The following is a 26143-nucleotide window of genomic DNA, read 5'->3' on the forward strand; positions in this document are numbered from 1 at the left end:
TTCATTTCCTTTACAGATTTATTTCCACTTTAGTTTGCCTAAATGGTTTGGGGTCGTGTTTTATATTTTTAACTCTTTCACCTTATCTATTAGTTGTCAATTCCTTCTCAGTTAATGAACGGGGTTTTTGTATCCTCATTTTAAATAAGAGTTTAATAGTAAGACTTACTACATGCCTATATATAAAACATGTATGCCCAGATTAGAATAATGTCCTTTTTGAATTTCATAAACTTTGGAAGTGTTTATATTGGTGATGGATGAAGAGAACTTTCTGAATGATACTATTAAACATCAACCAGTAGGTGGCGAAAACTGGCAATAAAAAGCTTTTTGTTTGGCAGACTGGAGAATAAAGAAGGAAAACACAGGCCTTTCAGGCTCTTGATACAATCTCCCTTCCTTGCATCTTGTTCTTTTCTCTTCCTGGTGCTACCCTACTCCTAGAATCCACCCAGGCAAAGCTGCAGGCAGGGTAGTCCATTGGCTCTGAAAAGTGGAAGGCATCTTGGGAAGTGAAAAGCCCATAGTGCATACGGGTGGAAGGTTGTTGGAAGGTCTCCGGCACAGATCTAGGATTCAAACCCAGGACTCCTGACTCAGGCCAGGGCTCCCTCCACTCCCTCCCCAATACCCAGAGACAGTGAATCCACACACTTCCTAAATACCTGCCCTCACACTTGAAGGTGGGATCTAATAACCAAGTCTGAATGGAGGAATGGTTTCACTCTTTCGATATAAAGAGAATTCAGAACATTCCTGGGGAATATATAATCTTAGTCAAGGACCGGAACGCAGACCGGTCCTGAGAATGGCTGGTGATGGCCAAGATGCCACCGAAGGAGTCAGTCTGAGAAAATCGGTCAGGCGAGGCTCTGTGGGAGCAAAGGAGGGGAAAAAAATAAGGAGGCTTTTCTTTCTCTGGGAATGGGGGATCCATTTCCTTCTGGGGGCCCCCTTTGCAGAAGTACAATCTCTTTTCCAGCTCTGTCCTCTCATTTCCTCACTCACATGCTGGGTCTCAGCACTAAGGTTTTCAATTCCTCTTAAGTAATTTTGGGGGTCTAAGACAAGCTTCTGAGAAGATCCTTAAACTATCCTGTGGAGGCATTGGTATAGGTTTCTACTCTCTCTGTGAGAACATATATCCCAGGTCAGTCTTATACCCAGTGTCCATCTCCAGGCCAGAGCCTCCCACCCCCCAGGGCCATGTCACAGCCATTAGAAAGCAGGAAGGAGCATCTTCCTTCATTCCTTGCAGGGATAAGTTTGTACGAGGCGCCCATCCCTACATGCAAGAGGTTGGCACGTTGGTTGATTGGGTATGATAAATGAAGTGAAAATAATTTGTGCTTATTTTGCTCACGAATACATGCTTTGATTTTAGACTAGGAACGAGACAAAATAAAGATGCTGTCAGAACATGTTTGTACACATTGCAGCGCGTTTCTATGAGCACTATAATCCAGCATCCTATATATTTGTATTTGGCCCTATTAGGTAAGCTGCTGTACTTTTAGTAAACGTTTCTTTTTCTTGGCGCTTTATTTGTCAAAGACTTTCTGAGATAAAAAATAGTTAAACACGCACAACTTGTTTGCCCTCTTGTGTTTTTCTCCTAGGGGCTATTCAGGCTGATGAATGAAAGACTGTGCGCTTGCGTGTACAATATATGTGTGTGTGTGTGTGTAGATAACTTGAGAAGGTGCAGCCATCTAGCACTGGCTGCTAGGCGACCCCACAGGCCTCGGGACACCCACCCACCCTGGGGTTAGGACCGGGGGCCCGAAAGTTACTCTGTAATCCCGTGCAGCGTCCAGCCCCAACCTAGCGCCAGTCCTGCCAGAGGCAGAGGAAAAACATTTACTTAGCCATTTTAGAGCCCTTGATATCCTCGACTCGCCACTCACTGGCCCGCTGAGAGCTACGTCCGGCCCTGGTCAGGACGGTGTCCCCAGGGTGTGCGTTGCGCCTGCACACCTAGGAAGCGACTTGAAAGTAAACACCTCGCTTGGGGCTTCCCTTGCCACCCTTCGCCGGAGGGCAGCCGAGGTCCCACTGCTGGGTCAGCGTGGGCCTGGGTCTTCTCCCTGGCAGCTGCCAAGAGCCGGCAACACGCTGTGTACACGTACGTACACACACACTCGGTTAAAGGGGTCGAAGCACACGCGCACACACACACACACACACACTCGGTTAAAAGGGTCGAATTGATTCCCGGCGGTTGCGCCCTTGCCGCAGCCGCCCGGCAGGCCGCGTGCAGTCCCCCGGGCGCCCCCGGCCCCACTCGGGCCCCCCGAGCGCGCGCCAGGCCCGCCGCAGGCCCGAGGAGGCCCCTCGCACACCCACCGCGCCGCGGCCGCGCGGGAGGCCTGCGCCGCCCGCGCCACCCACCGGCCGGGCCCGGCGGGCGGGCGGGCCGAGCGGGCGGGCGGAGGCGTCACGGGCGCGCCCTCCCCGGCCGCGGGCCCTGCGCGCCATGTGTCCTCGGCGGGGCACGCCGCTCCCGGCCCGGCCGCGGCTCCTTTAACCCGGGAAGGGGAGCGGGGCGGAGGGCGGCGGGGCGGCTCCGAGGAGGGCTCTTTCTTTCTTCTTTTTTTGAATGAACCGTGTGACGTACGTACAGGAAACCAGTCGGTTAGAGAGAATGAAGTAAGAGGCCAGGCCCCCCCGCCCGCCCCGCGCCCGCCCCCTTCCTCCCCGCCCCCTCCCCCGCCCGCCGCGCTCCCGCCCGCCGCGCTCGGTTTCCCCGCCGAGCCGCCGCCGCCGCCGCCGCCGCCAGCGAAGGTGCCGGACGCCGGGCCCTCCCCGCCGGCGCGGCCGTCCTCGCCCAGAGCGGGTGCGCGGCGGGAGCGCGGAGGGGGCGGCCGCCGCCAGCGCCGCCGCGCAGGAGCAGGAGGAGGAGAAAGGGTGCGCAGCCCGGAGGCGGGGTGCGCCGGTGGGGTGCAGCGGAAGAGGGGGTCCAGGGGGGAGAACTTCGTAGCCGTCATCCTTTTTAGGAAAAGAGGGAAAAAATAAAACCCTCCCCCACCACCTCCTTCTCCCCACCCCTCGCCGCACCACACACAGCGCGGGCTTCTCGCGCTCGGCACCGGCGGGCCGGGCGCGTCCTGCCTTCATTTATCAAGCAGCTTTTCGGAAAATGCATTTGCTGTTCGGAGTTTAATCAGAAGAGGATTCCTGCCCCCGTGCCCGGCTCGTCCGCCGGCCCCCGGTCCCTGTCTGTCTCCCGTGGAGGAGTGAAGCGGTCCCGCGGCCAGAGATCCATGTCTGTGCCCGCGCGCGTGTGTGTGCGTGTGTAAATTGCCGAGAGGGGGAAAATCACAGGACTTCTGCGAATACCGGACTGAAAATTGTAATTCATCTGCCGCCGCCGCTGCCTTTTTTTTTTCTCGTGCTCTTGAGATCTCCGGTTGGGATTCCTACGGATTGACATTTCTGTGAAGGAGAAGTCTGGGAATCAAACTGGAAATTCTCCTAATTTTTTACCCTCCCTCCCCCAACTCCTGATTCATTTGGAAGTTTCAAAGCAGCTATAACTGGGGAGCTCTGAAGATTGATGGAATCTTTGCCTTATGCATTTGTTTTGTTTTCACAAAAAAGGAAACTTGACAGAGGATCATGCTGTCCTTAAAAAATACAAGTAAGTTCTTTGCACAGGAAATTGGTTTAATGTAACTTTCAATGGAAACATTTGAGATTTTAACTTTAAGTGCATTCGAGTTAAGTTTAATTTCCAGGCAGTTAAATACATTCTTTTTAGTTGTGTAAGTTGTAGTGTGTATGCCCTGCGTTCTTTCACCCAGTGTATAAAGGAAAATGCACCTGATTTTGACTTAGTTTTCTTTTTGACCTTTCAGCATCGCAGAGGAAGTAGACTGATATTAACCATAATTAATAATAATGTGCCTCATGAAATAAAGGTCCGAAAGGAATTTAAGTAAAAATTTCCTGCATCTCATGCCAAGAGGGAAACACCAGAATCAAGTGTTCCGCGTGACTGAAGACACCCCCTCATCCAAGAATGCAAAGCACATCCAATAAAATAGCTGGATTATAACTATTCTTTCTTTCGGGGCCGTGGGGCGGGAGCAGGGGCGAGAGGTGCTGCTGGTACCCGGCTGCTTTCGGGGGCAGGATGGCGCACGCTGGGAGAACAGGGTATGACAACCGGGAGATAGTGATGAAGTACATCCACTATAAGCTGTCGCAGAGGGGCTACGAGTGGGACGCCGGCGACGCGGGCGCCGCGCCCCCGGGGGCCGCCCCCGCGCCGGGCATCTACTCCTCGCAGCCCGGGCGCACCCCCGCGCCCGCCAGGACCTCGCCGCCGCCGCCCCCGGCCGCCCCCGCCGCCGCCGCCGCCGCGGGCCCTGCGCTCAGCCCCGTGCCACCTGTGGTCCACCTGACCCTGCGCCAGGCGGGCGACGACTTCTCCCGTCGCTACCGCCGCGACTTCGCGGAGATGTCCAGCCAGCTGCACCTGACACCCTTCACCGCAAGGGGACGCTTTGCCACGGTGGTGGAGGAGCTCTTCAGGGATGGGGTGAACTGGGGGAGGATCGTGGCCTTCTTTGAGTTCGGTGGGGTCATGTGTGTGGAGAGCGTCAACCGGGAGATGTCGCCCCTGGTGGACAACATCGCTCTGTGGATGACTGAGTACCTGAACCGGCACTTGCACACCTGGATCCAGGACAACGGAGGCTGGGTAGGTGCATGTCTGTTTGAATGTGAGTCTGGGCTGGACGTTTCAAATCTGAGGCTGAGAGTCCATGGTTGGAGTGTGGGTGGGCTCTTGGGCCAAGGGCGGGCTGATGAGCTAAGGGACGTAAAATCAGGTTGCCTGCTTCCCTCCCCCCGCCGCCCCGTTCGAAGCTCCCCCTGCCAACACTACTGTTGATGATTCCTTCTGACCAAAAGTGTTTTCCTTGCTTGCCAGCCGTCGAGGGTTAAAGATCCAGCATTTGCTATCCAGTGGGATCTCGGGATAAATGGTATCCCTTTAGGGTTTCTCAAACTGGGGGTCCAAAGATCCTCCCCACCCCCTCCAAACGCCCGGACTCCTCAGGAGCTAGACTCCAGGATGGTTTGACGATCCACATCTTAAACAAGTTCCCCTGGGGGTTTCCTACTTGTACTACAATTTGGGAACTACCCAGTTAGAAGAATAGACTCCACCAGGGGACCAAGGGCATGCCTTTTCTGACTCACTTGGTAAGATCTACCCTAAGAGGAGATCTGGTGTAGCCGCTTTCCCTGGAGAACTTAGATGTGTTTGTAAAGAGGTAAGTTGACTTTCCGAAAGTCCATGAACTCCATCCTGTGGCGGGTGCCACGTTGTTCCCAGTGGGCATGACTGAGTGTCTTGAAGAACATTGGGCCATGGATACTGTATCTCATCAGTGACATAATTTGTCCTGGCTGTGTACTTTGCGTTCTATTTCTATACCCAGTGTACGATTTCAAAGTTTACTGTAATTTTAGTATATTTTACTTTTCACCACCTACAGTCCACATCATTTGGTGGTCTCCTCTGCCGAAAAAACATGCATCTACAATGTCTATAGGAAGGGTAGAAGCGTTGATTCTCAGCTGTGGATTCTCTCATGCTCTGACGTTAGTTGTAGTGATCGATGCCTGTAGCTTTGAAGAACATCTGTGAGGTGATTTTTTTCTGGTGCTACATAGAGCTTCTATCACGTTACCATAAAGGTATTGTTTTGTGTGATTCTTGGGGGAGGGGGCTCCAGATCCTAAGACTGAAGAACTGTAATTGAGATCTACATCTTATATGTAAAATTACTAATTTATGAAAAAGTAAAAGAGGAATCTTGTCTGAAAATTTTTCAGACTTTTTGTTTTAATGTGAAGAATTCTTTTTGAAAAAGGCTGCAATGCAGTCCTTCCTTGTATGGTCTCTAGGGAGAATTACTGATGTTATTATTTTATAGGACCTAACAGGAGCACAAAGCCTAGAAATGACTACAAGTGGATTCAATTTCAAGAAGCACATTACATTTTTTATTACAGTTTACAAGCATGCTAATATTAAGGCCAAGAAAAAAGAGAAAAAGCCAAGAAAGTAGATGGCTGACATGAAAATCTGATCCTACTTGATCAAATGGACGAAATTTCGATGCCACTGTTCAGTGTTTAAAAGTAAAGTATCCCCATTTAAATTCCTAACATGTAAAATGCTCCTTGTGAATTGTCTTTTTGAGATCCTGGATTGTCAGATCTTTAGTATTCTGGAAGAATTCACTAAAGGGTAAAAGGATATTTTTGTTAAATGTTTGGTTAAGTAGGTGGTTTTATTTTTAACCACCATAACCAAAAAGGTAGAGAGTTCCAGACTCCAAAAGGATCTTTTTCAGACCAAAGTAAAACTGATTTGACAGTTCATATTTTTATGAAAAAAATATTTCAAATTTTCTTTCTAGTTGAAAGAAATCCAAGGTGGTAACTGTCATCTGTTAAGAAATTTAATAAAAAGCTAGGAAACAGACATATGCTTATGATAGAAATTAAGATAGAAACTTGGCCTTTGTTTTGTTGCGTTTTACTATGTTAACATCTCATGCAATTGAGTTTACTTTTTAAGTAAAGTCTCACTTTTAACTCCTTTCAAAATAGAGTCTTCATAGTAGAGCCTATCTCTGTGGTCAACAGGTATCTGAGATTGATAAATGTCGAGGCTGTATTTTATGATGCCAAACCACAAGGACATACTGTAGAATGTGATAAAGAAATTTTTTCACAAAACCTCTCATAGTAAAAATAAATCATATAGAGGCACAAATAGCTGATGTAAAATGTGTCATTTTCAGAACAACATGTAGATGGATGACTATATAGGAAAACAAAGGAATTTGGCCAAAAAAAGTAGGTATCAGGAAATGTAATCATAAATGGATACTTTGGAATCAAAGTGGTAGTATTTGAGAGTTACAGATGATTTACCTATCCTTTCAAATAGGAATGACTAATCTAAATGTCTAGTTTAGCCATAGGGCATACAGATTTCCCTCCGAAATTTGCACCAGTCAGGGTTGCATCCTTAATACTGTGCTGCGTCTTATAGTGTAAAGTACTCTGAATGCCAGTGGTCAAGTTTCAGAAGAGAGCTAGTACATTCTTTTGACCTTTGACAATGAAGTGTGTGGCTTCTAGGACTCAGTGGATCATACTGCGCATAGAATAATGGGCGTTTCAGATCTGAAGTCACTTTTTTTCTTTGCTGCTATTGAGGCAAAATCAGCCTTCTGAGATGAAGGAAAACTGTAGTCCATGTTCCGTAGCTTGGAGAAAGCAGCGTCTTGGAGGGAGAGGCATCTGAGAGATAGTCCCAGAAGCCTACAAATTAAATAAAGACTAAAGAAGAAACTGGGTTAGAATGGAGTGTGGCTTTATTCCTAAGTTTGAATAAGGCATTGTGAGAGAAGCAGGACAGAGGGAGTACAAGACAGCATTAGTTCTAGGAAATGTCTGAGATCTTGTTACTCCAAGTGGGGTTCACAGACCAGCAGCAGGGGCATCACCTGGGGGCTTCTTAGAGATGCAGAAGCTCAGGTTCCACCCCATAGCTAATGAGTCTGAATTTGTGGTTCACGTGAGATACAAGTTTTCAAGTGCACATAAAAATTAGAGATGTTGACTATTATCTACCATAGGTTCCTGGGGCCATCTTTTAGGAAAAATGACAATCTGGGGTGGATCCTCCAGTGTCCCATTCTAGCAGCCTCACGGGTTTCTAGTATTACCTAGAATACTGAATATTTCCCAGATGTCCACTAGTGTGATCTGATCCTTGGACGAGATACATTGGAACAAAAGAGAGAAGATAAATTATTGTAAGCTCAGTCTTCTCAAGAATGTTTTTCATGGTAGCTATGCAGTTTGTATTGGCATTATTGATCCCAGTGAAGTAACACAGCTCTTCTATTTCAATTAAAGGCTGGAGATTTCGCTCTTTTGATACCTCCATTAGTTATTATTTTACCCTCTTGTAACACGGTTTGAGTTCTATAGATGTGTTGACTGAGATTGCTTCAAGGTGAAGGGGCTCTTGTAGGCAAAGTGTTGAGATATGGGAACGTTGACGGTGGGTGAAATTGATGGCTCCCTCCAAGCTGAGAAATGGGACAATATTCAGCTTCATGTCTCAGAAGAGAGTGAGCTGTGGGCTACTAAAAGAAAGAGAAACTTAAATAGGAGATTAGCTTCATTCTGTTGATGAGATGGTGGTGTGACTTTTTTTTTCTTTCTTTCTTTTCTTTCTCTTTTTTTTTTTTTTTTTGGTCTTTTGGTCTTTGTGGTTTAGGAAGACAGGAACTTACTTCTCCACATCCAGTAGAGGTTAGCTTCCTTTTTATTAGTTGGTCGGCAGGCAGTTTCTGTCTTCTGTTGGCAGTGCAGATCCACCAAAACACTTGATTAACTGGAAAGCAGTACCATTCTTATGCCAGTGTACGAAGTAAATGCAAAAGCATCATTTTCCTGGCGGCCAAGTATCAGCTGCTTATGGCCAGTTTTGGCAGCGAAATGATAGGGATTAAAAATAGTCTGAAGATGATCCAGTCTTAACTAATATTTAATGATGAACTTTCCTTGGGAAAGTGCATCTTTCTGCCTGCTAGGAATCACATGACTCCCTGCCATAATTTATTCTGTAGAAAAAAAAAACTACATTATCGCCCCTAGAGTTGCAAGTCACGTGCTGTTGAGTGATTGTATTTGTGGACCTTTGTAAAATTCTATAGTTCACTTAGTTCCCTTTTCTGTTGTACGGCTTTCGTTGCTATTCAATGTCTGTTGCAAACATGGCTTTCTTTTGCGCGTCCTGTTACTTTCAGCTGTGCTTTCTAGTGAGGACTGATTGGTCTTTTTAGCAATCCTTAATTGACCTGGTACATTTCAGAATGTTTAAATGTCCTGAGGCCACACAGAACGCCAGGTAACAGAAAGCCACAAGTTGTTGTTGCTGTTGTTTTTAAAAGCAAACTCTCAGAGCTTTTCCTTATCTCTACTTCTAGTCCTAGCCAGCTTTTTGGAGGAATGGTGAACCCACTTGGAAAGCAGGTGTGTGGGTGCCGTGTTTATCACTAGTCATTCCTGCTCGCCTCTCCCCGCGCCCCTTTCTGAGGTCACTCAGCGTGTCTTAGCAATAGTCACGCAAAGCAGTATCTCCGCACAAGTGCATTTGTGCTGGAAAAACAACACTGTCTTTGTCGTGTACAAGTAGAAAGGCTTTCCCCCCAGAGATAGATTGTATTTGAGGTTCAAAGGTTCTGTTAAACCTTTTTAAGGTAATCTAATATCATCACCTTATTCAGGCATAGCCCTAACCTTGCAAGCTGGTCACCCTTTCCCCCAGCTACATACAGGAGACCACTCCGTGAATTTACTTCACTAAGAAGCTTTTCTTTCGTTCTTCTTGGTTTGATTCAAACAATATTAGTGTTTGACATCTAAACAGGATTAACGCTGAAAATCATCCAAGGACTGAGACGGTTTTTCGACAGACATGATTGCAAGTCTTCATGTGCCTGGCCCTGGGTTAGACTGGGGACACGGGGAAGACAGCTTTACCCCTGCCTTGGGTGACCTCACAGGCTAGTGTTGTAAGTGTCTAAGTAAACTCATAGTTACATGCAGCCCTATAAGCATAATCCTAGATTCTCAGATTTATAGAGAAGAAGAAAAAAAAAAACCCAAGTATATATTATTTTGCATACACTTCTATCTTTGCCTAAAAAAGTTACTTCTAACCGTATGGCTGTTCATGTGTGCATTGCGTCTGATTTAAATGGGAGGAGAAATGTAGATAACCTAAAAAATACTGTACAATACAAACACACACTTAAGAGAACTGAAAGGCCGGGGGAGTTCCCTTGTTAAATATTTACCCATTAAGCAGCCTTAATACACATTAAGAAGACTTAATAAACACCTGTCTTCAATTTTTAAGGTATTTCATTAATTCTTTGTATTTAAAAGACAATCAAGGCCTTGAATAGGATGATTAGAATAACTTAATTTGAAGAACTGTCTTTCTTAAATCATCCTTGTATGCAGAAAAATACAAGTTGATTTTGAACACAACAGGGGCTCTTCCTTTGGGAGAGATTTAAATAAAAAGCTTTTGTTTTCTTTTGTTTTAGGTTATAGTACTGTTTCGTTTATTAAGAGGCTTCTCTTCCCAAATCTGTTTAGAGAAATTTCTGGTCCACTTTAGCATTTGTGTTCCTGGAGGGCAGCTCTTAACACTGTCTAACTGCTTGCACTCATGGTCCTCTTTCTTCAAATGGAGATTGTAAAACTTTTGAAATTACAACAAAGCCGTTTTCCTTTTCCAATTTGTTCTGATATACGCTCAATTCTATAGTGCCAACATTGTTTCTCTGCTTGTTACTTGCCAGACAACAGATAAACCCAGCTGTCCTTCAGTACGCATGATGATCGCATGATTATTTCTAGCTCTCCAAAGCCATTCGGGCTTTCTCATGGGGACCCTGCCCCATGACTGTCCCCTACCTGCCCATCATCCCACCACCGAGAAACCTCCTGGATGTAGCTCCTTATGCCCTCCCAACATGCACAGGGTAGGATTCACCTGAAGCAAAGAATGTTCTGCCTCCATTCCAGCAAGAGGGAGCAGGGAAAGGGCTGTGGCCAGAGCTAGAATATAACCTCAATCCCAGTCCTGCTGCAGCAAGCAGAGCAAGGCACAATTCTGTCAACAGAGGCGACGTTTTCCCCCAGAGATCCTGAATTCCAGCCACTTGGGGAGGGGGGGAGTTAGGATCTGCAGGCAGAAGTTTTATTTGCTTCATCTCTGCAGTGTGAGATTAGAGGGTTTATACTCTAGCCATAGATTAAGTTTTGACTAACTTAATTAAAATAGCTTCTATTCCAGACTACTTCCCCAAACCGCCCCCAACTGTTTGTAGCAATGTACTGAGAGCTACTTGGGTGATTTTTCTTGGGCGATTGACAGGATTCTATGAGAAACTTCTCTACAGAATGTGGACCTCTCTTCCCCATGACACATGGAACATGCACTTCCCTGGGAAACTGTTTGGAAAATTTGTGTTTTCATCCTGCTCCTTGTTTTGCCTTCAGAATGTCAGGGATAGAGCCATATTCCATTTTTAGTTAATAATCAGCTCATCGGCTCTCTGGGGCTTCAACATAATGAGTCAGAAGCTTATGACTGACCCCACTCTCCTCTTTAGTATGCCTCCTGAAAACAACCCGAGGACCCACTGCGTCAAGTGAAGCTTTAATATTTCAAGGGAGATTTTCCATTGAGGCTAGTGACAGTTCCAGTTACTATATTTCTCTCTTTTTAACTGTCTTTTCTTAAGCTGTGCAAGTATCGACAGTTTACGACTTTGAATACTTAAAGCACCAAACAAAGGATCAATGTTGCAGGCTATCTCTTCTTGACGATTTCCATCTCTTCTTGGCTGAGAATGAAGATTGCTTTAGGGGCAACACCATGAATGTTGTATCTATGTAGTGACTCTGAAATTGAATTGCAGCCGGATAGTCCACTCAGGTGCATTTGAATTTTCCAGGAGAATCTGGGACAGATACTTAGTCCTCTTAATTCACTGCCTATTTGCCATATATGTATGTATGTGTGTGTGTGTGTGTGTGTATATATATATATATATATATATATATATATATATATTACCCTCTTGCAATTAGAATAGGAATAAAATTAACTGCAAAGTATATCATTGGCTTTAGAGATTGATATTTTATCCCTTAAGAAAAAAGGCAAGTCCATAAATGAAACCAATTGGCACTTCTGAGTCTAAAATTTCAGGACTATCTCCTAGTCATTTCCCTTATGAATTCCTGCTAACATCTCTCTCTCTCTCTCTTTCTTTGTCTCTCTCTCTCATTTTAAAACTGAAAGCTTTTAGAGGTGGTTTTGAGTTTTTGTAATAACAAAATTATAAGTATAGTGAGGCAGAGCCACTTAACTAAATATTAAAGTAACAGTATAAGAAGAAAACAGTATGAAGAAGTCTTATCAAGGCAAATGAGCAATCGTTCACAAAACTTAACTCACAAAGGGCAGGGATGGAAATGAAAAGAGTTATGAAGATCTTGTGATTTCGCATATCATGCACGTTAATTTTTTTCATTGAAAACACATTTACTGAGGGCTTACTATGTGCAAGGCTCTATGCCAGGTGTTTTAGTTGAGTAAAACAATGTGTAAGATCAACTTTGCCTTCAAGGAACTTGCCAACCAGTAGTGGGACTAAAAAGATGTAAGTTGCTGCAATCTTTTGCCACTCTTTAGGGGATGGAGAGATCTGGTCCAGCTAGAAGGGGATCTGGAAGAGTTTCATGCAGGAGGTAGATGGTAGGAGGTATGGGGAGAGGGCGTTTTAGATAACTGGCCTGGAGAAGTCAGAGCAGACAGAAATGTATGAGGCCTAGTTGGACAATAGTGGGAATAGTAAAGAGTCTGACTTGGTTGGGACATAGAGATCTCTCATGAGCTATGACTGGGTCCTAAGTGGAGATGTTTGTATTTAACTTGGTTAACATTAAAACGATTATCAAAAGGGTTCTGAGGCAAGGTGGGATGTGTGGGCTTGCAGAAGATTGCTGGACAGTGGGAGACCAGGTAGGGGGTTTGAACCATGGTGGCAGAGTAGGGAATGGAAAAGATGGGGCAGATGGGGGTGGGGGCAGTGCCGAAGGGAAACCAAAGGACTGACAACAGATTGAAGAAGCAGAAGACTCAAGTCTGAAACCCAGCTCATTCAAAAAGTGATATTGTCCTCAAGAGAAAGAGGAAAGATAAGAACTATTGCTGTGTTGTGGGGTAACTGTGATGAAGTTAATTTTGGACATTTTCAACTTGAGTTTCCAGTAGTATATCCAAGTGGAGATGCCCATTAGCAGTTGGCCTTAAGGATCTGGAGCTCAAGAGAGAATTTGGGGCACGAATACAATATGCCTTTCCTCCCAAACCAGGTAGATTTCCCATTTCCTTCTTGTGTTTCCAGACATGGTCCTAACTGCCCCTGCTGATTCCATACTGCTTTTCCCCAGAAGTCCTCCGTAGACTTCTATGGGTTGGATTGTGGTGATTAACTTGGGAGTTAACTATTCAAAGCCTGGCTTCCCACTTCCAGTTTGCCTGCTTAAACAGTAATTCAACTTGGGTCAAATTAGCGTTGTCCCAAAATCCTAATAATAACCACCATTTGTGGAGATCTTATAAAATCAAAGTGTTCTCCTTCACTGGTACTTTGTCATTTCGTAAATTATTTCTCCTATTGTATTTAACCTGCACCTAGGAGAGTAGATCGTAGGTACATACAATAATTGTTTATTGAATGAATTAATCAATAAAAGATTATGGAAGAGACACTTTGAGCATCTAACTCATCCTAACCAACTAATGTTCTCCTACTCTCCTTACTATAGAGTGTGCGTCTGTGTTCCAAATGTCCCACGTCACAGATTTGTTAATACTTAATAGAAATGAAAAAAGAAAAACACCTAGGAAGTATTTTGATTTCATCCCTCATCACTGAATTGAAAAAGTATGTCTTTCATACTTGAGGACAAGTCTAGATTTTGCTTTACATTAAATGTTCAACTTTAATAAAAGTCTTTAATGCTAATATTAGACACTAGGCTATGGGTTGTCACCTTATATCTGTTTATATATAGAATGCGCATGGCCTCTATGTACGTGCTTAGCTGCTCTCAGTCCCATGGTTCAAATCTCAAGCCGGGTAGAAGTCTTGATGTCTGAGATTTTCATCACCTTGTCATGAAAGAAATCAGGGCTTGTCCAGGGTTCTCACAGTGGGAACAAGGTGTTTTTTCCCCCCCGATTAGTGTTATAGCTTCAATGTAAAAGAACCACAGCATAAAAGTCATAGGAATAAATGATCCCCTAGTTCTTCTCCCATGAAAACAAGCCTCCTGTTGAAGGTGGAAGTCAGTAGATCTCAATGTTCCCAGAGGTGAGAGAACCTAAGATTTTACTTTTCCAGACACTGACCAGCAAGAAGACCACCAGGGGTGTCCTGGATAAAACCACTGGCCTGGCAGCATTGGACTCCATTCTCTGTCTTGCTTGAAGCAAGAATCACCGCCTTTCTGTGGTTTTCAGAACTGGTGAAATTTGTATTTTAAGAACCCTCATCCCTTGGCATGAAGCAAACTCAAAGTGTTATTGCTCATCATTTGTCATCTGTTTGAGAAAGATTGTATGATTTGTTTACTTGTAATGAAGCTTGACCATACTTCTCCAGGGGCTTTTTAAAAAGAAGGATGTGTCAGCTTGCAGATTTGTCCCCATGAATGAAACCACAAGCAAATTCTCTTCTCTCTCCCATCCTCCCTCTCGTTTCTTTAGTGGCCATCTGTGCATTATGTTACCATTGCCAGACCCTCTTCAAGTGGCTTATCTATGAGTGAATTCAGAAACTTCAAATTAGAAAGGACACCCAGATAATTGGCCTGTTCTCCAAAGTATCCGTCCCCTGTGCTACTGCCAGATTCCTTCTTAATGAATACATCCAGTGACAGTGGGATTCTTGAGCTTGTCCGTATCCGTGAGAAAATGAGCTTCCCTGCTTTGTAACAGCTTGTGGCTCGGGGGAAAAAAATGACAGCCATTGCACAAGTCTCCTTTGAAAGTCGTCTTCTTTCCCATAAATGATACTTTGAGAACACACTTAAGGGGTTATTAGTTTTCTATTTCATGCTTGGCCTGTGTGTGAGAATAACACCAGCTGTCACTGCAAATCAGTAGCTAAACACGCTTTGTCTGGTTAATGTGAGCATTTAATATTTGGCTCAATTAAAAATTAACTGATGAAAGTGCATGTCAAATGGAAATTGAAAATACCTTTGTAAGGAATATTGAAAGGGCACGACCAATGAGGAAATTAGTGGTTTTAAAATGCGGAGACTTGGGAGAAACTTCATATGAGTCGAGACCCCCGACTCTTCCTTAGGACCTCTCTCCCTGTTTGGCTCAGCATGATCCTGAAAAGGATGTCCTCATTCTTACTATGAAGGACCCAGTTGCATCTCTGTGTTTTCTAGAGAATGACTGTGGTGTGTTGTTTTGTTTTGTTTTGTTTTGTGCCGGATCCTACAACGAAAGCAGACAGAACAGGAGATGGGTTATTCATTTGTCCCACACATTTTTTTTTTTTTTTTTTTTTTTATATTGAGCACATGGTTAGGCCAGGCCCCGGGGAGGTTGAGGGCTCACAGTCAGCAGGGTGGAGATCATCACAAAACAACTGTAGCCGAGCCTGGGGAGAGCCAGGGGAGAAGAGCTACAACCACAGTAGGGGTACTTATTAGGGTCAAGGAAGTCTTCCCAGGAAAGGGAGCTGAAGCCTGAAGAAGGAGCGGGAGCTAACCTAGAGAAGTGGGGAGGGGGAGCGAAGTTGCCAGCAGGAAGAAGCTGGGGGACAAAAGCCAGAGACGGCAGCCCGCCACATGTTCTTGGGACTCCGGAGCCCAGCCTGGCTGGAGGGAGGGGCGCAAGGGGGCAGATCAGAGAGGCAACGCGGGAGGTGCGCCACCGTGGAGGGGTTTATTCTAGAAAGGTCCTGCCATTAATCAGACTGGGGAGAGGCTAGCTCAGCAAATGAGCAAGAGACCATGCACCTGACCTAGAGGAATGTCAGTAGGGACAGCGAGAAGCTGATAGTGTTGGGCAATGGTTAGGACTAGAACGGAGAGATTTTTGTTTAGGAAGACATAGTGATGGACTGAGTGCTTCAGAACCCGGTTCATTTCTTCTTCAGTTACACTGCTCTTTTTCCATAGTCATTTTGAGAAGAATATGGTCCTCGTTGTAGTGAGATATATGAAAAAATAGGCATTTTTTTTTCTTATTTCCCATTCGTTTCAATTAGCACTGCCGGACTGAAAATTTTTTTTTGTTAGAATTCACGTTGTAATAAATTGTCATTAACAAGCAGTTAATGAAAGTGTATTTGAAGAAAGAATTCAGTTTTGAGAGGCAGTTTTCATAGAATTTTCCTCCACGTGAAAAAAATCGCAACAGTGGGGTCTCACCTTGTTGGGGGATTTTAAAGTTTCCAAAGGAATTCCGTGTCTGTTGGCTCCTTTGGTCTTCATGAGGACCCTAGGCAAGGCGGGTATTGTATTCCCACTTCTCTCTGCCTACACCCTTTTTGTCATTTGTTTATTCCCATGCAAAGAGAAAAACACCTGAGAAAGCTGTGCAGGCCAGTAATTCCTGGTATTCATTCCCAGACTCAGAGTCCGGTGGCTATTTCTTTACACTGTGCTGCTTCTCAGGGTATGTTTTCACAAGGACACCAGATTCCTCAATAGAAACTTAATCAAGTATATCTAATGTGGAAAAATAGTATCCTCTGCTGCTTTTTACCTCAAAAAATGTCAAGAAAATTAAAATGTAGTCTTCTGTTTCAGGTTTTTTTTTCCCCCCTCCTTTGATTTGGCTTTTGAAGGGTGTTTCATATTTATGGCAGAGGGGCATCTAACCTCTTGCTATTTGATGCCCATACGTTCGCTCAAGACCCCGTGGGTGTGCTTGGGAGCTGGGCAGGATTGAGCAGGTGACTCCTCCAAGGGGACAGTAGTGTGAGGGACAGGGGAGTTCTCGAAACTCAGCATGAGGGTTCTGGGACACAGCAGGGCAGGCAGAATTATACAAATGTAGACCATTGATTGTTTGGCATCTAACCAGCAATCCAAGTTTTTATTAACTTGTAAAATTGGCCTCTTTAGGTAAGCAACATAAACTTGGCGATTAAAGCGCTTATCGAATTTAAAAAGTGGCGGAGCCTTCATCAGCAAGATCCCATAGTGTCTAAAGGGCATGTGGCTATGTTAGTTCAACCTCATTTATTCAACACATATTGGAAGAGCACTGGATCTGCAACGGAAAACATGGCGGTCAAGAACTGTCTCGCATACCTCTCATGAATCCAACACTGGTGAGGAGGTTAGCACAGTAAACAGGCAAATAATTAACCATATAAGGGACTACAATATAACAAAAAGGGGACAAATTGATATAGGAGTGTTGATGGGGCTTATTAACTCTTGCAGGAATCTTGGGATTCTGCTAGTAGTATTGCAGATTACACAGAGGAGGTTAAATGGCTTTTTAAAGTTAGCAGCTGAAAACATAATGTTCTTCCTTAAAATTAATGTGTGTATTGGTATAACACAGCCCGTATGTCAGTTTAAGGTCGGTGACCATGCACAATATAGAGTTAGAGAAGATTTTCATTTTTGGCTAAAACGTCTGGAACATTTTTCCCCCTTATACCTACTGATCTTTTCATTTCTCCCATTTCCATGTATCACAACATTGGTCAATGGCCCCAGTCACTGAAAGCCAGGAGGAAGGAAGGAATTGATTGCACCCCAACATGTGCCAGACTCTGGGCTTAGTGCTGCTATGGATAGGAGATGATTTAACCCCCATAACCTCTTCTGAGGGTAGGAAGTAGAATTACAGATTGAGGAAGCAGAGGTTTTGCAAAATCAAGGAATTTTGCCCAGTAAGAGGCAAAACCAGATCCTTTTTTAGGCAATCCAAGTGGTCATGGATGTCCTCTAAAACTTCAAGAATTTTTTTTTAATGTAAAATAGAAACCTATTAAAAAGTAACACTTTGCTGCATGTGACTTTTTGGTTTCTTTTGTGTTTCCTTAGGAAGCCAATTAGTCATCTTTATTTTAGTAACTAGGAGGTGAAATCTTTCATAACGCCAACTTTTAAAAGTTCTTTCATAGTTGAAAAAAAAGAGAGACAGAGAAACATTTTGTTTCTGTCTCTCTCCTCTTTGGCTCCAACAGTCTGTGTAAATAACTTTTGAAAAATAAGTAGTAATCACCGCTTCATACCAAGACCAGACACCTGATTCAGAAGCTGTCCCAGGGGTCAGCATGTGTGTGTTGGAATAACAAATCCACAACTCTGTCCTGGTTCAAGAGAAATGACCTCACTGTCCAATTGTAACCTGCCTGAGGCCTTCATCAAGAGGTGGGAAAAGTCTGCGGTTTTACCTCTGGTGGGATCCTCAGCCCTTCGAGGTCTTATTTTAGGCATGACCTTAGTGTTTTTTTCCAGAGTCCAGAGGTGGAATGACATGTTCCTCAAGCTTACAAGATGATGATGATGTATCTTTTTTTTTATATTTAGCTGTAAATTTTATTCTACTCATATAAACAAACCCACTTTCGGCAACCAGGGTGTATCAAGGGAGAGTCATTTCCATCTCCCTTGGTTTAATTTGGATACATTTGACCTAGAACAGCACAGTGTTTCCACAATAACATTTGGACAGGATGCGGCTGTGCTGGTTTGCAGGGCTCAGGGAGTTTCGGCTGGGCCAGGAAACGACTTTCTTAAAAGAAACCTAAGCACTAAGTCCTGACAAGATAGGAAACTCTTACTAGGCTCCTTATAAACCTATCTCTGTTTTTCTTTGCTTTCTCATTCATTTCTATATCTCTTTGTGTTATTAAGCAATATAGATTGAATATTTAACTTAAGTTCATATGCCAAATGCGTAACTGAAATTCCGAAGGCATAAAATAAAAACAAAAAATTGTTTGAAGGGGTTTGTTTGAGGAAGCATATATAAATAAAAAAATTAAACATTTCTCCCAGGCACAACATGTTATAATTTTTAGAGTAGAACTTCATGGTCTTTCATAAGGAAGCAAAAAAGGAAGGGAAATTATTATTCAGGCAGAGGGACAATAGTAACCTTTCATTAATCGAGACAGAGTTCAAAACCAGGCTCCCCAAACCCTGGGATCTGTGTTCACTGAACTGAACACCCCACTAGCTATTTCCGCTCTCTTCTGGGGACTAGACTGCTTTAAAAATGTGGGTCCAATATAATCTAAAACGTTTAATTTATAAGCTATAACCCAACACGATAATGTTTAAAAGTCTGCTTTATGTATTTTTACAAATCCTTAAAATCCCAAGGACTTGAGATAATTAGGATCTTTGTTCTTTAATGGCTTTCTGTGTGACCTCTTAGTGGTAGGGATTGATCTCAGGACAAGGGCGGGGTAGGTTTGGATTCTGTGCCCAGGAGGGGCTCACTTGTGTCCAGTGTGAAGAGGAGACGGCTCTGCCCTTTCTCTGCCTCAGTCATACCTGCGATTATTTATAATGTTGACGTGGAAATGAAGAACGCTCGTTTGTCACCAGGATTGTAATTGGGGAATGAAAGGTCTTTATGACCGCCAAGTCCATTAACACTCTGTTTAGGAATTATGATGATTCTAAACACAACTAAGAACTGGGAAGTAATTTCAGCCCCTGCTATGCGGAAGGGTAACACAAAGGTTACACGCCAGAGGTCACACCCATTAGTCATAAGAGCTTGGCCATCACTCCTAACGGATTTGGGGTGTGTGTGTGTGTGTGTGTGTGTGTGTGTGTGTGCGCGCGCGCGCGTGCATGGAGAGAAAAAGAGAAATACACATAACCTAGAAGTTACCATTTTAACCATAGTTCAGTGGCATTCCGTACATTCTCAGTGTCGTGCCACCATCCTCACCATCCATTCCAGAACTTTCTCACCACCCCAAACTGAAACTCTGATTCCATTGAACACAAACTCCCCGTTCCCTCCTCTCCTCAGCAACCACCCCCCCCCCCCCGTAACTACTATTTTACTGTCCATGTGAATTTGACCGCTCTAGGCACCTCATACAAGTGAATCACACAGTATTTGTCCTTTTGTGTCTGGCTTACCTCACTAACATCGTGTTTTCGAGGTTCATCATGTTGTAGCATGTGTCAGAATGTCATTCCTTTTTAAGGCTAAATAATTCTCCACTCAGAGTTTTTGTTTTTGTTTTTTTAAATGCATGTTCTCACAAGATTGGTTATCATTTTTTTCCGGCCCAAAGAAATGGCACAGACAGTCCGTTAGTCCTGAGTGGGCAACAGAGCCTGCAAATTATTAGAAGAATCACGTGAAGAGTCTGACTGTAAGGAAGAGGCTAACGAGGCCACGAAGCCCGGCTCAGGAATGACAGACCCAGCCGTCTGAGGCTGCTCCGTGTGGGGCAGACGGTAACGGAGCTCTCGGCGGCCCTTGAGGTTGTCCTTGGGCTGAGGCTCGGGCCGGGCTCGAGATGCTGTGAGTCAGCAGGACGGGGGGGCCCTTTCCATAGGGAGAGTTGAAGAGTTCAGGGAAAGCGGGTAGTCCGTTTCTGAAGCGTCTCCATTCCAAATGGTTAAGATTTTTTACAAGTGTCGGCTTCAGTCATCTGAAAAATCCACTTATGGGACATGATTCATTCCAGAACGCGGGGCGAGAGAGGAGGCAAGGCGGTGGCCGTGTGAAAAAGAAGCCACAGGCCAACCGCCCTTGCCCGGCGCGGGCTCCCCTGCACCTTCCTTTCCTCGCCCTCGCTTTCTAGGGCAGAGAATGGAAGGGAACTGGACTTCAGTGCACACGGATATTGGTATTTCGGGGGGAGTTTCTGGCCCTGACCCGGGCATCTGCCTCTGGACTTCAGTTTGCCATCGTGGGACAGTGACGCGTGGTCACTTGCGCCTTCACCGTGCTCAGTGCCTGTGAGGCTTCTCGGTGTGATCTCCGGCCTTGTGGAGGGCGGCCGCTCAACTAGAAATCTCGCAGTCCAGTGAGTTTTTCCTGAGGGAGTGAAGGATGGCTTCCCAGAGGAGGTGCCACGAGGCCTGGGGCATGAAGGATACGTAAGAGCTTGCCCTGCGGAGGATGGGAAAGGGTCCCGTGTGCAAGTAAAGAGAGTGATGGGAAGGTTGGGACGAGCTTGGGGACAGTACAGAAGTCAGCATGACCAGAATACAGGGGTTGTGGGGTGGAATGCAAGGAGATGAAGCTGGAGGGATAGCCAAGGCTGATTCACTAAGGCCCCGAGTGTCTCCCTGAGGAATTTAGATTTGGTCTTTCATGCGGCGGAGGGCCAGCGAAGGTTTCTAGCAGGATAGTAATTTTCATTGGCGGTGGAGGGGGCAGGAGGGAGGCCAGGTAGGGAGAAGGGGCAGGTGTCCATCTCGGGATGGGGCTGAGCACCTGCACGTGGACACCTGCCTCTTCTTCCCACTGGGATGGGACAACCGTGAAAGATATTTCAAAGGTAGAATCTGTCAGGTTGTGCATAGGAATTGAGGAGTGTGGATACAATTGGACCGTCGTGGAATACTCAGTGCTTAGCACAGGGCAAGCACACAGTAGGTGACGGACGGACAGACGGACGGACTGGACAGCTGTCAGTGTGGATGGTAAGAGCAGTACCAGCACGTCACAGGATAGCCCAGCCGTATCGTGATAAAGGAGCTGTTTGTAGGATGTGTGCTCCGTGCCAGATACTTTCTAGATGGCCTGTCTGCGTGAACGTGTTTCTTTCTTAGGACAGTCCGGGGAGCTTGGTGCGCTTTTATCCTTGCAGATGGGGACACGGGCTCAGAGAGGTGACTCACGCAGCTGCTTCGGTGGTTGAGCTGGGGTTTGAACTCAGGCATCCACGGGGTACTCCGTGCCCTTAATCGCAGCGCTGTGGCCTCTCCTCTTCTGGAGTTTCCTGGAAGCTGCTTGTGTCAAGGCCCCAGGAGTGATGAGTGGGCAAACATAACCAGCGGCAGGATGCAGAGAAGCCTGTTTAGGAAACCATTTATCTCACATAGACATACCATCTGAGATGACCTTAGGAGAAATAACAATGGCAGTAATAACAGCACCGCAGTCTTTTCCCTGGCATAAGAAACCAGCTTTGTAATGAAAATGGAATTTCTCTGGGAAAGAGTCCTAGAAAGAGATAGGCAGTTGAGATAAAATAACAAATTGTAAGCTAGTATCAGATTGTTTTCTGTGTGTTTTCCCTTGCAGGCCTGCCTTCTCTGTTGTGTCATTTACTTTGTCCACTTGCCCCCTGCAGATCCACGCCCCCTGTGCCCCCCCCCCGCCAGCCCCACAACCCAAAGGAAGAAGAAGGAGTGTGTGCATCTCGAGGCAGTCGTGCTCTACCTTGAGTTGACCCTCAACGTACCTGGCGGAAAGGGGAAGGGGTCCTCTAGGGTAAACATTGCTTTTGGGGATGGAAGCCGCCTGTGGCTTTCTGGAATGAAGGGTGGTGAGTTTGGTTTCCCAGGTGGCCCATGGACCGGAATGTGAGCTCCACGGTATTCAGGTGTGCGCGCTGTCATGGATCATTACAACCCCAACTGAGGCTGTGTTTTCATGCCATAGGTCAGAGTCATATAAAATAAACTCTTGTCATAACAAAGGATGTAGCAGCCAGATTACATCTCAGAGCTCCTTCACTCGCTTACCCCAGAGGACACTGATTTTCATGGCAGTGTGGGGGAGGGCTTCTATTTTATGCTGATTCCAACTGGAGGTCTCTGTTGCTCTACCACCCTTGTAAATGGTGATAAATAGTGGTGGCCATAGCAGCATGGAGAAAGAGTGTGGCCTGGAAACCCAGCCAAACGCTCTTGGCTCCAATTTTATGCAAATTCGCCGAACAGAATGCAAATGATTTCCCAGTAATGCGGGACCTCAGTGCTCCTCTGTTTCAGCGGGCTCCCTGGGCTTCTGGCAACAGCCCCCGTAGGGGCGTGGAGGTAAAGGGTGGCTGGCAAGGAGGGGCTCCCAGCGTCGGTGGAGACCCCACCTGGGATTTCACCAGGAGCACCAGCTTTCCCTTTGGCATCCTGCAAGCCAGGACTTCTGGGTTTCAAGAACAGGAAGAGGTCATCACAGACTAATGCTTTTTAAAGTCCTTATGCGTCCTCTTAGCCCGTGATGTTCCGTGATCACAGTAGACATCCAAACACTTACGCACCTCACACATATTTTGATTGGGCGTTTAAGACAGTGTGCTAGGCATCGAGAAGAGACTCGTGTGCAACCTTCAAAGCGTGAAACCGTAACAAAGTGTGTCTAAAATCTCCTCCACTGTCCGGCGGTGCCGTAGCCCCTGGGCATGCGCAATGTGGCTAGCCTGGATGGAGGTGTGATTGGAGTATAAAATGCACACCAGATTTCAAAGACTTAGTGTAAAAAGATGAATGCAAAAATACTTTATTAGCAATTTTTATGTTGAACATATGTTGCAATGATAATGTTTTGTATATATTGGTTTAAATAAAAATATATTAAATGTGGCCACTAGAAAATTTAAAATTATATATGTGGCTCATATTATATTTCTATTGGACAGCACTGGTCTAGACTGCTACCCATTTATTACCCAGTGTGGTCACCTTTTTACTCCCATCTTTGGGTATTATTACATAGGAGGGTAGAAAGAGCTTTCCTTTTTGCACAGATGGGGTATAGTTTAGACAGTTTTGTGGCACATTGTGTGACTCTTTCCCAAGTGCATTCGCATCCAGGTTCTTGTTGAGTCCAGTCTTAGTCCACGCAGGGAGGGCCTGGCCATACTTTTAAAGGTGAGTATGTTGAAGGAGAAGATGAGGCTTGCTCACCTGCCTCAAGAGCTGGGAGTCGGGAGTACAATGTCAGACTTTCGACTTCTAGTCCAATGCCTGTTAGAAATAAACTAAAAACTTCCGGTGGGAATATTTACTTAGAAACAATAGGACAGGATCCTATTTAGAAGTAAATGTCTGTGTTTGTGAATGTACATGCACACAAGCATGTCCTGCAACTGACTGATGTGACACATTCAGCAAAGGTTGGAGCCAATGTTCAGTGGAAAGGTGTGACTCATGTTGAATTTTGGGAACCATCAGGTCAAGGTTAGGGGAGGGTTAGTGCATGTTGTCCTGACAAGGGGATGCTTTCTTCTGTTGGAAGTCAGCTGTGGTCATGTCCAGTTCCTGGCAGCATGCAGCGAGGTCAGTGGATCTCACCTGTCAGGAAGGTCTGAGACTAGGTTGGATCATTCATAGGATGGAAGGACAAAGCAGCTACCCTGGACCAAAGAGGCAGGGGATCAGATCCCAGGAGTCCCTTCTGAATTACTTTACTCCCAGCACTTCTAACAGCAGATGTGGAGGTGTTTTCCTCACCCCAAGAACCAGTTCTCCGAATCTCTGGACGTCAGCTAGGCATCCCACAGTTTAATTCAATTTTGACACTAACTACCTGGAGTTAGCGTCAGATCCCACAGACTGTCCCTCTGCTTTAGACACCAATGTCTGGGCCACCCACATTTCTGACCCACCAGTTATAAACCAGAGGTTTTCACTATCCCTTCCTCACATTTGATAATTTATTAGAGTGGTTCATATGACTCAGGAATATACTTGACTTACTATGACTGGTTTGTTATAAAGGATACAACTCAGGAACAACCAAATGGAAGAAATGCATAGGGCAAGGTATGGGGGAAGTGTTGTGGAGCTGTTCTTCAACCTGGAAGCTCTCAGAACCTCATAGTTTAGGGGTTTTAATGAAGCTTCCATTATGTAGGCATGATTGATGAAATCATTGGCCATTGGTGATTGACTCATTCTCTAGCCCCTCTCCCTCCAGAAAAGGTTCCAGGGGTTGGGGCTGAAAGTTCCAACCCCTGTAATCAAGCCTTAGGCTTTCTGGTGACAGGCCTCCCCTGCATCCTGAAATGATCTAAGACCACCCAGCCACTTGTCATCTGATTAGCATACAAAAGACACTCATCAGTAGAGATTCCAAGGGTCTTAGAAGCTCCTGTGTCAGGAACTCCGGACTAAGGCTGAGTATTATAACAAAAGATACCGCTATCACCGCTGTCTTTCAGGAAATTCCAAGAGTTTTAGGAGCTCTGTGCCAGTAACCGGAGGTGAAGATCAAATACATATTTCTTATTATATCACAATATCACACACTCAATCCAGACAAAGGATGCGGGGAGGTACACTTCTAGTGAAGAAGCTATCAAGGTCAAGAATACGTGGCTGGTCTGGTGGGTGAGATTAGCACAGTACTGAGGGCCAGGGGCCAAGAGCCTTGGGCTGTGTCCCGGCCCTCCGAGCGTTTGCTGTTTGGGCATGTTGCACACTCCTCTGAGCTTGCGTTTCTTCATCTGCAAATCAGAGAGTTGGATTAGAGGGCATCTCACTAAGATTTTGTTATTCTATGAGTGTTGAAGGCCAGAGAATCAAGTAGAATAGTATTAATATCCAATCAATGATAGCATTGGTTTTGGTGTTCCTGCTTTTTCTTTTGTCTAATAACCTGGGGGGCCCCTGCGATCCATGGTAAATACCATCACTGGCTTGGACCAGTTATTTGGCCCTGAATGAGACAGGGGTTGGGTCTAGGATTACCTTAGAGCTTTAGCCAATGCACCGGTGTTGTGTAATATCTACAAACATTTATACCTTTGTCCCTTTCCTGGCTCTCTTCTCTTTACCCCTGTCCTTTCTGTGAGTTATAATTATTTCTTAGCTGATATCTTGGAAGTCTACCAGTTGTGCAGGTAGTAACTCTCCCCACATTGATCATATGCTTTAGTAAATCACTGCTTGTTTTCTGTCTACAACTGTTTTTGCTGCTTTGTACCTCCTATGAATTAGAAAGCTCCTGGGCTACCGATGAAGGCATAAGAATTTCACTCCTTTCCTTTGTAAAGACTAGATTTTAATTGCTTTTAGGAGGTGTTGGGGGACAAAAGGCCTTGGATCTCGAGAGAGCTTTGTATTTTGTAGAGCATCACCCCAGGAGCACATTCCCCCAATGAGGGTTCCAGTCACCCCTTCTGCCTCATTATACTTCGCTGAGCGCTGAGAAGCCTGGCATCGTTTCTGTTGGAATGAAAAGACTGGCAGAGCTGCCCGAGACAGCAGCACCACAAAACACTGTGGCAGAAGGTTTGGTCTACATACCAAAGCAGCCAGAGTATTAATTGCATTCTCTGTGATCACAAAAAAAAAAAAAAAAGGCGCTGAATTATTCTCTTCATGTTTTAAGAATGACAGGCTTTCGCTCTGCCAGCCCTAAGCGTAGTGGTATCACATGGCAAGGAGATGCTAGATTTGAAAAAAGAAGTGTAGAAGTGAAGCTCTCTGGTAGGCAGCTAGTTCTTAAAAAAAAAGATGTAAAGATGAACTGTGTCACGACTGGTACCTGGAGAAGATCGGGAGCGGGGGCGAGGAAGTGTCTCCATAA

General features: G+C 45.3%; 1 protein-coding gene and 1 long non-coding RNA gene across 4 annotated transcripts in view; one reads left to right on the forward strand and one right to left on the reverse strand.

Moving 5' to 3' along the window:
- Nucleotides 1-2523: 2523 nt before the first annotated feature.
- Nucleotides 2524-26143, forward strand: part of BCL2 (BCL2 apoptosis regulator) — a 184695-nt gene continuing 161075 nt past the window's right edge. For 2 of the 3 annotated variants that reach the window (XM_078060204.1, XM_078060205.1), the window contains exons 1-2: nt 2524-3643; nt 3861-4708. In XM_078060204.1, coding sequence (XP_077916330.1) covers nt 4139-4708 — 570 coding nt within the window. In that variant the 5' untranslated portion in view covers nt 2524-3643; nt 3861-4138. The remainder of the gene's footprint in view (nt 3644-3860; nt 4709-26143) is intronic. The other variant, XM_036081834.2, reaches the window with a different exon arrangement.
- LOC118529142 (uncharacterized) overlaps nt 23207-26143 on the reverse strand; it is a 52035-nt gene continuing 49098 nt past the window's right edge. Inside the window, exon 3 of the long non-coding RNA XR_013443273.1 lies at nt 23207-25058. This is a non-coding gene — a long non-coding RNA (uncharacterized LOC118529142). The remainder of the gene's footprint in view (nt 25059-26143) is intronic.

This window comes from Halichoerus grypus, chromosome 13 (genome assembly GCF_964656455.1).
Source record: "Halichoerus grypus chromosome 13, mHalGry1.hap1.1, whole genome shotgun sequence".
Taxonomy (NCBI): Eukaryota; Metazoa; Chordata; class Mammalia; order Carnivora; family Phocidae; genus Halichoerus; species Halichoerus grypus.